General features: G+C 36.6%; 1 protein-coding gene across 5 annotated transcripts; it reads right to left on the bottom strand.

Moving 5' to 3' along the window:
• Positions 1 to 427: 427 nt before the first annotated feature.
• LOC112275201 (uncharacterized) lies at positions 428 to 4281 on the bottom strand. 5 transcript variants are annotated; one of them, XM_024505337.3, is made up of 7 exons: positions 4142 to 4281; positions 3891 to 3997; positions 3607 to 3694; positions 2475 to 3374; positions 1889 to 1990; positions 1547 to 1673; positions 428 to 1309 (listed from the first exon to the last, which is right to left on the bottom strand). In XM_024505337.3, exons 4-7 carry the CDS (start codon positions 3231 to 3233, stop codon positions 1080 to 1082), a joined length of 1218 nt encoding a protein of 405 aa, XP_024361105.1. In that variant the 5' UTR covers positions 3234 to 3374; positions 3607 to 3694; positions 3891 to 3997; positions 4142 to 4281; the 3' UTR covers positions 428 to 1079. The 5 variants fall into 5 exon arrangements, with proteins under 5 accessions (XP_024361105.1, XP_024361108.1, XP_024361109.1 ...); XM_024505340.3 differs by lacking the exon at positions 3891 to 3997 and having other exon boundaries at positions 4142 to 4215; XM_024505341.3 differs by lacking the exons at positions 3607 to 3694; positions 3891 to 3997 and adding an exon at positions 3766 to 3854 and having other exon boundaries at positions 4142 to 4210.
• Positions 4282 to 12362: the final 8081 nt, after the last annotated feature.

Here is a 12362-nt window from a genome sequence, read left to right on the forward strand (position 1 = left end):
TATCCACAACCGTACGATATTGTTCCAGAAATCATTTTAGTGTGAAAGCATCAGTGGTATGAACTCAGCTTCATCTCAAGTCCAACAAAACTTTGGATGAGGCTTACAAATTTCCATTACTATCAGTACAGAAGAAATCCAACATTTCATATTCACATTTTAGCCTATAGAATGTAGATAAATATATTGGACTAAGAGCAACAAACCAACTTGTTAGAACATAATCTGCTTTCCTTTTGAGATCAAGGCAATGGCAGCTATGTCACATGGCATTCTGAGCAAATAAATCTCAGCCAACACAAGACATACAACATGATAGGTGTCGCTTAGATCTCCAGGATTTATATTTTACTGCATTCGCATTTAACGACATCAGTGTGCAATGGATACACGTTCTAATGCCCCAGTGAAATAAATTTGCGTGATCTGAGTCAAAAGCAGTTCTCAATTATGAAACCTACATTCAAGGGGTTGAAACGGCTGGTGGCATCTGGCTTGTAAAACTCAGTTCACAATCCTCAGCCGAGCACACAAACAGGTGATATATCAATGGCAGCTGGTCCCTCATCCTACCTGCCCAACAATCTCGCTACAGAAAAGTGTAGTTACTCAACGCTGACAGAGGACGATATTAAAAGGCATCAACACAAATCAGGGCCTCCCAAATAGCTTCAATTTGATTGGGAAAGAACCACACGCTTTGATTGGAGAAAGGTGATTGAACACCCTGCTAAAACCTACATCTATTGGTTTTCTTCATCATCCTGAACTTACCTACCTGAGACATTCGAAGTCCATGCAAGTAGCCTGCCAGTGCTTAAATGTTCATAAAATATACACCAAATCTGAAACAATGCCTTCGTGATTGTCGGTTGCCATCCTTATGTCATCAACAAGCGAAATACGCCTGTCACCTTGTCCTTATGACAATAAGCCTCAAGAATGTACTGTGCCTTCCCCAAGACATAATAAGGAACGTATGATCAGGTAACTAAACAGCACCTATTACTTCTGAGGAATCCAAAAAGCGTTCTTGCAACACGTTATTCCTACGCCTAAAAGCTTGGCGTTGCAAAGGACTATTCCGTCTCGCCCCCCAGACCGGCTTCATCAGTGGCATCGTCAGAAGCATCGTATAAAGTGTCGCAAAGCAGCCAATCTTCAGCTACAGACTCCGACTTCAGCCTTCTTCGTTCAGACACCTCTGCGGGATCGTCTGGACACATGTTACGAGGTCCACGCCTCACAGGTCTGTCTGCCACAACGAACTTCTGGCCGTCCCTCTCCCGCTCAGGAAACTCTGCCCACACTGTTGAGGGCCCCCAAGAAATCAGTCCAAATAACATGTCTGCCAAAAATATACTGCAATATTTGCACCTCCTAGTAAGTACGAACAGATGGACCGTAGCAATTGGGTAGCAACGTCCACATTTACCACAAAAGCTCTTGCTGCCAATAGAAAAAGTCTAACTCGCCACTAAAAAACTAGAAATGCACATATTTATTTTTAGACGAGTAGTCACTCACAAAACAATACCCAATGTACCTGCGAATTGGTGAAGAACAATTGAGGCTGCAACAGTCACGTTCAGTGAAGCTGTGCCAGGCCCATTTTGAGGGATATAAACAAAAAAATCACAGATTTCCATTTCTTTGTCAGAGAGTCCAGTTCCCTGCGCATCAATTTGAGTTGCTGTTATTTACTACTCATCCTATCGCAATATGTATTTAAGATATACACGAAAAATACATGCCTTTCCGACTGAAAATTCAACCAAGAATTATACCAATATTTTCCCTCAGAACTATTATTTGGCAGAATAAAGCATAGAACACAATAAACACTGCTCAGATTAATATGACATACACATGCTCCTGTCCAACTAACCTCGTTCCCGAGTACAAAAGCGGTGCTGCCAGTAAAAGGATATTTATGCACTCCAGCTGCACCCTCGGTGATCTCCACCCCACAAATTGATACGTTCTTATCCTGCAAAGACCGTCTTACCCAAAACCCACTGTCAAATTTGGACCGTTGACTGATGCATAAACAGTCAACAAAAGAAATTCTGGCTCAAACTGATTAAAAAGTGGCTAAAACTTCAACCACTCTTGGAATTAATTCTTACTAAAAAAGTATATAACATCTCTAAATGTCGATTGTAGAAAAACTTTGCTAAAATTATATACTCGTTTTCAATGTTCAGGATTGAGAACATAAACTTTCAATCAAGAGCACAAAATATTTCATGTCAAATCACAAATTTAATCCTGTAGCTGCCCAATTAGCAAAGAGGTCAAAACCTGCTAACGGATTAAAAACGGTCTCGATTTGGGATTTGAAATTGCCAAAACTGAGGGTGAAAAGAAAGAGAAGCACAAGATTGCACAAATACCGTCATTTGTATAGATAGGAACAGAAGGGTTAAAATAGACATCAGACAAAGACGGAGATGAGCACATCAGAAAATAACCTTTAGATACTTGACAGCTGCTGGAAGAGTTTGAAAGTGACGAAACTGTAGGTGGAGTGTAGCACCATGGCTACCAAATGCATTGAAGTCTTTCCGGCCCACGAGGATTATCTCTGATACCCCAAATGCAGTTGCACTTCGTGCCAAGGTTCCCAAATTGTGCCTCTTCGCAACATTATGAACCAACAAAAAGCTCTCAAACGGCTTGCCTTCCTTTCGCGGCAAGTTTCCACTCTTCGTCTTCGATTCCTCAACCTCTCGCCCCTCTACTGCTTTTGCCTCGTGAACAGACTTTGATGGTTTGTGGTGCGGTATTGCATACGTTTGGACCAACTCGTCCGCTTTGTTGGTCTGCTCTGGCTTCGACTTCAACGGCGAGAGTGGCATGCTCTCCTCAACTTTTTCTTTGGAAATCTTGAAGTTGACGAGATCAATAAGATTCTGTCGTATATCATCCCGCAGATAATCAAATGTCCGTGGTGGGAACTTTATCTCTTGTTTTTGCCTTTCTGAAAGATCAGCATATTTCAACGTATTGACCATCGGGGTGATGCGACTATAACCGAAAAGCTGTCCCAAACTCTTAGTCCTCGAAAGAGGAAGTCCTCCTCCCTTGCCAACTCCTTTGTCAGGTGTCTTTTCAACTGGTACACTCTTCTCCGGTGTAGAACAGAAGGTATCTCCAACCACCTCATCATCAGGCCCCAGCCCATCCTCTATCACCGCATCACCATCCGGACCAATTCCATCCATCGCCATCTTCGCTACCTTCTAAAGAATTTTACTTGCTACCAGTCTAACTGTAAGAAAAACGATCGTAGATAGCTGGCTGCACCTTCCTGACCCGTTACACTTGCTCAAGAAAAGCTCCCACAAACTCTGCTACGCCTCCTCCCAACACTAAGGAGGACACAAATGCAGGTTACATTCCAGTCTGATGAATTCAGTGAAGGTACAATAGTGTGCAACACATTTAGCTGAGCAAGACGGGAAAAGAATAAGGCGTACAAGAAGAGTGGTTTCTATTAACAATTTAGAAAACTAGTGCCTATAGTATGCTTTCATTTACGATAGCTGAGAGGCAAATAATAATGATAACTGAAGCACATGACATGATCGAAGAAAAATAAACCTTGCTGATCTTCTGTGATGCTCAGGTCCTACCAATATTCTCAGATTGCAGAAGTTCAATTAAAATAAGTCACAAACAGGTCATCCATCTGCAGGTTGAGAACAAACAACAAGAAACTCAGTCAAAAGTTAACATTGCGGAACCCTAACTTAAACTTACTAAATAGAGTATCACGTCAGAATCCACAACCGCTGGCATAGCTCGTCAGCCAACGAAACAAAATCAACAGCACCGATCGACACGTACTTCTGCACAACCCACATCATATTCACACGCAAACCCACCTCATAACACGTTAGTCATCAACACCCCACGTGCACTCCAGTACAAAGACGCAATTCAACTTCTTCCCGCTCCGACGAATCAACCATCGTTTGCTTGCATTCTATCTCTGTAACCCACCCCCAAGCACATCAATGCACCACGCAAGAACTACCACTACGATTGAGAACCCCAACACCCACAAAGCTACAGGATCAGAATGCACACACACTGCTCCCCAGACGAACCCCACTCACAACGTTTATCAACGCACCCTGCGATTGAATCCGTTTCACTGGGATCACGCTCAATTAGCCGATCAATGCAAAATGGCAGGTGGCAACCCCAATTTGGAGCCATGCGCCTGGAGCGTTGTATCCCGAAGTTTTTTAGGGCTTTTTTTTCGTTTTTTCGTTTCTTTTTTTTTCTTTTTTTTCTTTTTTTTGAAACTGGGTGAGTACCCAAATCACATCTAGGTTGGGAAGCAGGTCTTGAAATGGTCCAAGTGCGGTGTTGACTCGAAGAATGTGCGCGCAGTTTCGGCAATTCAACATTCTTGACGAGATACGTCCCCACCTTCGATCGGGCTCCCATCTCGACGACGAGCATCGCGAGCGTGGATGGTCGATGCTGGTGGAGAGAGTAAGGCATCTTCTCGAAGTTGGATGATAAGTTCCGTAGATGATATCGTGTGGATGCTAAAATTGTAAAGTTTCATTCATCGTTTGTTGAATGAGTTCACCTGTAAATAGCTACGTGGCAGTCATGGTGATGGTCTAATAATTCCTTGGGATTGTTACATGGTGGAGGGGGGCTACTATTGGACACGTCGGCTTTAAAGTCACCTTGGAGATTCTTGTCCACTTTTCTTCCCTTAAGTTTGTTTCGTCTTTTGGCTTTTGTGCATTCTTGTATCTTAAGTTAGTTGTTAATTGTTATTTTGCTATATGCTGATGGGATCTATTTTACATGTAGTGTTATTTGTTAATTTCATCTTTGTATTTTTAGCTCTGAGTAAAATGGCTCTGATATGATATTTATTGCCCAAAAACTATATTTCTATAAAGAATTAATAAGATACTCAAAAAACATAAATTAATTTTTTTGGTTCTATAAATATATACATATGTATTGTTTTTTAAATTAATAATTAACTTGTACTAAGCTATTTAATTTTTTTTAATGTTTATATCAAAAGTAAATGAAACTTATTAAAATTATATCAAAAAACTAAATTGACATCAATGATTTACGCTTAAAAGTTAATTACTCAAATTGTTATGATTATTTCTATTAAAAAAATCTATTTCAAAAATAAAATTTTTATTGATGATTATACAAATAATAACATGTTTTTTTAGTTTAGAATAAATTTTGTGCTATGAATATTATGGAAAATATGAAAAAATAATATTTATTACTAAAAAATCATTGAATGCAAAATAAAAGATGAACATTTAAAATAGTTATTTTAATGTGCTAAGATAGTTTTAACAATTTTAACTACCTTAGCATATTAAAATTGTTAAAACTAATCTTAGCACATTAAAATTACTAATATTAGTTAGATACTTTAATTACTAAAATTTAACATAAATTGAAATTTGGTTGAAAATTCTTTTGAATAAGAATTCTTTTCTACAATCTTTATTTAATAATCTACTTATAGATACTAATGTAGAAAATATATGTATATATATATATATATATATATATATATATATACATATATAGATGCATGATGTGAATTGATTAATTTATTGAAGCATGTCTATCATTTCTTAATTTTTTATTATATATTAATATTTACTTATATCCAAATATTATTATTACTTCCATTAACTTCATTGTAATTTTTTTTTATATCTCTAGAATCCAAATTTTTTTTTATACAATCTACAAATATTATTTATGTGTTAGTTATTATTATATCATATCTTTATTTTCTAATTATTATTTTAAAATTTTAAATTCCATATTTTTTTAAGAATTTTCTTTTAAATTTTATTTTTAACAAAAAATTCTACTTAAATGCCATTAAAAAAATAACTTTATTTATTGATATTCCCCTCTTTGTGTTATGAATATTTCTGAGAAAAAATTGTAATATTTAGTGTCATTCTCTTATAAAAAATTATAATTTCTTATTTTCATATTTCAAACTATTGGATAAAAATGTAAAAGTCGAAATTAAAAGTATGAAAAATAAAAATAAAATAAATAAAAATAATTTAAATGAAATTAGTTAAAGAAAATTATATTTTGATGTTGATTTGTTTTATGAATATACTTCAAAAAGCATGATGATTTATAAAACAAATTTGGGAGGATTTATGAAGGATTGAAAAAAATTATAAGTATAAATTATAATTTTTTTATTTCTTCTAAATTTATAAAAATTAAAAATTATTTTAATAAATTTATCAAGCTTAATTTATTTTTTATCTACAAAAATTAATAAATTTCTTTACAAATAAAATTCCTTGCAAAATTAATTAATTACTTTAATATATCAAATATGAAATTTTTACTTTTGGTCTATGAATTTTAAATTTTCCAAGAATTAGCTTTGAGTTTTAATATGCTATTAAGTTTTGTTTTTAAAATTTTATAAAATTACTTTCATGTTTTTTCTACTTATTAATTTGTGTAATATTTAATTTTATATATATATATATATATATACATCATTGTTATTAAATTTAAATCATAATACTAAAAAAATCTTTAATAATATTATTATTATTATTATTATTATTATTCATATTTCTTCACAAAATAGAGTAAATCTAATTTTTTGAAAAAGGAAAGTGATTACAAAGCAAAAAACAAAAAAAAAAAAAACAAAAAAAAAACAAAAACAAAAAAAAAAACAAAAACAAAACAAAAAAAACAAAAACAAAACAAAAAAAACAAAACAAAACAAACAAACAAACAAAACAAAAAAAAACTTACAATCAAACACCTATACATGTAGATGTAAAAGTAATCTAACTAGTAAGAAGTATTAATGGATTTATACTACTTGATTCTTGTATATAATTGTCAAGGACAAGAACTCGATGAAAGCTAAAGAATAAGTGAGACTTTTCTCAAAGAAATAGGACAAAATAGAAATATGTATATTAAGAAAGAAATTAGAATGGCTATTGCCAAAATACAAGAAAACTAGAGACCCTTGAAACTAGACTAGAAGCAAGAAAGGAGTTGACAAGAGTGAAGAGGGCTTCACTCTTGCCTCTATATATACTATCTAACTAGAAGCCACATGGCGATGTTCTATAAGACCTCCAATATATGTTGACTTTCTAGGCCACATGCCTTTGCTTGCAAGGCAAGTTTTCTATGGATGGACCACGTAGTTAGCTTGTTCTTTAAGCTTCCAACATGTGTGGCACATGGCTAACTTGTTGACCAAGTTTCTAGCCTAAAAGTCAACTATAGACTCCTATAAAGTCAAAGCAGCGTCTATGAAGCTTCTAAGAAGCTTCTCTAGAAGATATTACACAATTAACCTACTTTTATCTACTTTTACATACTTTTATCTATTCATATAGGTAATTATATGTATGTCCGTGACATTACCCCCCCTTCTAGGGACGAGTTCCACGAGGAGCGGTGATTATATATTGAGAAAATCTAATATGCGGCGAATTGTATTTGCTACATACTCTGATCTTTGTTCTCTTCGAAGATAGTTGATGGGTCCTCTTAGCCATCGATAGTGTCCCATTCCAGGGCGAGAAGACCACCCTGTTATTTGATCACTGTTGAGGCCTTCATAACTTTCTTCAAATAATACATTTGAAACACCATCAGGAGTCGTTCCTATCTCCAATAATATCACCAAACATCGAGAATCTCTTCCAAGGTCGTGATACCAAATGCGTTGTATCTCACCATCTATTCGAGGAAGAACATGTCGTTCTTGAGGGTCTTCATCTCGGTTGCGTCATCTTGAAGGTTGTGACAATCGCAATGTCTCATCCGGTAAGTCAGCAAACGAAGGTTCTTGAGTTGAATCCGCTGGTTGTTGGCTCTCCATCTAATTAGCGTCACAAATGCAAAGAATTTACAAACAAGGATAGGAAATTGAATGTTATCTTGCCTCAATCTTGTCTCTTTTATAAGAGAGATTTTCATCTTGGTTTTGATGGATGTCGTTGATGAAAAACTTTGACTTTAGCTGATGCATTTGCTAGATTCCTGGATGGCTCCCATGTGCGCTCACTAATATCATATCCGCGCCAATGAACAAGATATTCCAGCTTATTTCGGCGCCGCCTTGAGTCTAATATCTCTTCCACCTCAAATTCTTCATTATTATCTACTTCTATAGGAGGCGGTGGCATTTGTCTTCTTCCTTGTATATCCACTGTCTTATATGGTTCAAGAAGAGACACGTGGAATACATGATGGATCTTCATTGACTCAGGTAGATGTAACCGATATGCAACTGGGTTGATCTGTTCAGAAACAGAAAAGGGGCCAAGCCTACGATAGTCCAATTTGTCACAAGGTCGAGTGGTCTTGATATTGCGACGAAGTAGCCATACCTTATCACCCACGTTGAGTTGTGGTTGCTCTTTACGATATACATCTGCATTTATCTTTTGTCGTTCTTGAGCTTTCTTCAACTGCGCCTTCATTATTGCATGTAACTCTGACAACCGATTTGCCATATCTTCTGCTGCAGGATTATCAACTTTTGAAAAATCAAAAGTATCAAGTCGTGGATGATAGCCATAATTGGCAAAGAAAGGTGTTTGTTGCGTGGAAGAATGTACTGTATTATTATAAGCAAACTCTGCCAATGGCAGAAGGATTGTCCAATCATCTTGTTGGTAGTTGATGGTACACCTTAAATACTGTTCCAAGACTTGGTTTACGCGCTCTGTTTGTCCATCAGTTTGAGGATGGAAAGCTGAAGATAGCTTTATGTCCACTTTTAAAATCTTGAAAAGAGTCCTCCAGAAACTCGACACAAATTGAGTTCCCCTATCCGATATGATATCTTTAGGTAATCCATGATAGCGATAGATATTATCAATGAAAAGCTTAGCTGTTTCTTCACCTGTGATAGATTTTGTACATGGCATAAAATGTGCCATCTTGGTGAAACGATCTACTATCACAAATATAGAATCATAAGATCTTGAGTTTGGAAGATCTGTGATGAAATCCATAGAAACAGAAGACCATGGTTGTTCTGGTATAGGTAATGGCTGAAGAAGTCCGTAAGGTCGATGTCGAGGAATTTTTGATCTTGAACAAATATCACATGATTGTACAAAGTCTTTGACTGACTTCCACATTTGTGGCCACCAAAAATCTCTTGATATGAGTTCCAAAGTCTTATTATATCCAAAGTGACATGCTGCTGGAAAGTCATGACGTGCTTGAAGAACACGCAAACGTGCTTTTCCTTCTGGAACATATAGGCGTCCTTCAAAATATAATAGATTATTCTTGAACTCGAACTTAGAAGAATCATGAGACTTGGAAGAATTATTCTCGATATCATGAACAAGAGGGTCTGAGGACATACTGGACTGGATTTGCTTGAGAAAAGTTGAATCAACAGTCAGTGTTGATTTCACTGCTCGGAGATGAAATTGCTCCGGTTTCAAGAGGACCGTTCTTTGTTGCTCAAAAGCTGCATCTCCTTCTTTTGGTGCAAAATAAGAACGTCTAGACAGGGCATCGGACAAACCTTGTTGTTTTCTTGGCCGATAAGTGATAATGAAGTCGAATCTTGACAAAGACATACTCCAACGAGCTTGACAACGATTCAACACGCGTGCTGACATGAAATACTCGAGGTTCTTGTGATCTGTATACACAGTGACTGGACTAGAAGCACCTTCTAGATAATGACGCCATTCTTGAAAAGAATCCACGATTGCAAGAAGTTCTTTATCGTGGATCTCATAATTGATCTCGGCTGCTGAGAATTTTCTTGAATGAAAAGCTATCGGATGAAGTTTGTCATCTGTTCCCATTTGTGATAAAACTGCACCCAAGGCAAAATCCGATGCGTCTGTTTCCATAAAAAATACCTTGGAAAAGTCAACACGATATAAGACTGGTGCAGAGACAAACGATGTCTTCAAGGCTTCAAATGCTACTTCCGCTTCTTGATTCCATTGGAATTTATCTTTACTAGTCAAGCGTGTAAGTGGAGCTACAACTCGTGAGAAGTCTTTGATGAAGATCTGATAGTAATTGGCAAATCCCAAGAAACATTGGACATCTCTTACAGTCTTTGGAATCTTCCAATCCATGATTGTTTGGACTTTCTTAGAATCCATCATAAGACCATCATTTGAAATGATGTATCCTAAAAAGTCAACTTGAGTAGTGTGAAATACACACTTTTCTATCTTGGCGTACAATCCTGCATCTCTAAGTTTTTGTAATACTTGACGAACATGTATTTCATGTTCTTCAACATTCTTAGAATAAATCAAGATATCGTCTAGGTAGCAGACGACAAAATTGTCTAAGAATTCACGAAATACATCATTCATGAGATGTTGAAAAGCAGCTGGTGCATTCGTGAGTCCAAAAGGCATGACATTGTATTCAAAGTGTCCGTACCTGGTTCGAAACGCAGTCTTCCATTCATCTCCTTCTTTGATCCGTACTAGATTATATGCTCCTCTTAGATCTATTTTTGTATAGATCTTAGCTTGATTTAACTGGTCAAGGAGTCCTGATATCAAAGGTAATGGATACCTGTTCTTGATTGTGATCTTGTTGAGTCCTCGATAGTCAACACACATTCGTAAAGATCCATCTTTTTTCTTTACGAATAAAATTGGAGCTCCTGCTGGAGATTTTGAATGGCGTATGAAATTCTTCGCTAAATTCTCGTCAATATATGTCTTGAGTTCAGCCAACTCATCTTGCGATAAACTGTAAATTGGTCCAAATAGAGGCTGAGTTCCTTCCTTGAGATCGATTGAACAATCGTATGGGCGATGCTCAGGAAGAATATCTGCATTCTTTTTCTCAAAAACGTCTTGATAATCCTGATATTGACTTGGAATGCCACTTGAAGTCTTTACGCTTTCAGAAATAGGTGCAGCATAAATAGCAAAAGTTGATCCTTCTTTTGCTGCGTGTATAAATGCTTTTGCACCTATAAGTGCGGGTTTTACTATACTAGACTCATGGTTTTTTACTTGATTAATAGAACTGTTACTAATGCTCCGAGGAAAATCAAGTTTACGAGAAATCCAATCTATTCGAGGATTATACTTTTCTAACCATGATAAGCCTAAAATTACTGGATTAGAGGGAGATCTAATTATATTAAAAATTACGCAACTACTATGACCATTTATTACTACATCTACAGGAAGTGTTTCGTGAGTTACATCTCCAGAAGATAACGGACGACCATCTATGACTTCTACGTGTACAAGTTTAGTTTCTTGTATTAATGATATTCTATGACATCTAGCAAATTCTTCATCTAAAAAACAAGCTGAGGCTCCTGAATCTATCAAGGCAGAGGCTTTGTAATTATTAGGTCCTAAACGCACATCTATTATAAAACAAGGAGATGGTTCTGAGGAGAGGATAGGACCTTCATTAGAAGTTGTACAAGATTCCAGCCGCACGGTCCCTATTGTAGTTGGACGTACTCGTTTTCCGACATACTGTCTTCTTTGACAGCCGTACTCCTCATTTTGTAGTTACGTCGCTTCTTTGGACAATGTTGAGCAGTGTGCTTAGGTTCTCCACAATATAAGCACAATCCTTCTTGTCGACAACGAGACTTTTCTTGCTCAGTAAGAGGTTTGAAACGTACCACATCAATTTGCATATCCTCTACTTTTGAAGGTATGTGTTGAGGAGACGTCGGTGTTGCCATTGAATTGTAGTAACGTTGAGGCCTACTTGTGCGACTCTCGGATCGAAATTCAAAAAGTCGATTGTCGCACTTCACAGCAAAGTCAATTGCTTGACTCAATGTTTGAGGATCAGGTAAATTAAGCATCAATTTCTTTACCTCATATTGTAATCCGTAGAGAAATTGACTCACAAGTGCGGCATCATCCCACTTGATATCAGTTGCAAGTTGTCGAAATTGCGAAGCATATAATGTTACTGATCGATTGCCTTGTCGCAAAATACGGATCTTGTTGGTTGCAACACGAATTGCATCATGTTCTCCAAACATGGATCGAAACTCCGCCAAAAAAGCCTCCAGATTATCCAATATTGGATCTCGTCGTTCAAGAAAAGATGAAAACCATGACAATGCTGAACCTGAAAGAAGTATACCAATGAATCTAACTTGTGACCCTAGAGTTGGATAGCTCTGGGGTTGAAGTTCAATCACTAATTGGACCTGATTGATGAATCCTCGAAACTTGGATCTGGTACCATCAAACTTCTCGGGCAAGGCCACTCTCGGTTCTCTAACACTCGAAGGGTGTTCCATTCTGGGAGAAGGGACATGGTTTGGTGCAGATGTTGAAGCA

Source organism: Physcomitrium patens, chromosome 22 (genome assembly GCF_059467195.1).
Source record: "Physcomitrium patens ecotype Gransden chromosome 22, ASM5946719v1, whole genome shotgun sequence".
NCBI classification, from domain to species: Eukaryota; Viridiplantae; Streptophyta; class Bryopsida; order Funariales; family Funariaceae; genus Physcomitrium; species Physcomitrium patens.

Excerpts from the sequence above, each read along its gene's own strand:
- LOC112275201 (XM_024505337.3), bottom strand. The coding sequence starts at position 3,233 with ATGGCGATGGATGGAATTGGTCCGGATGGTGATGCGGTGATAGAGGAT. Across the intron at positions 1,991-2,474 it reads CAGCTGTCAAGTATCTAAAG|GATAAGAACGTATCAATTTG; the intron begins GTTATTTTCTGA and ends CGGTCTTTGCAG. Across the intron at positions 1,674-1,888 it reads CTTTTGTACTCGGGAACGAG|GGAACTGGACTCTCTGACAA; the intron begins GTTAGTTGGACA and ends ATTGATGCGCAG.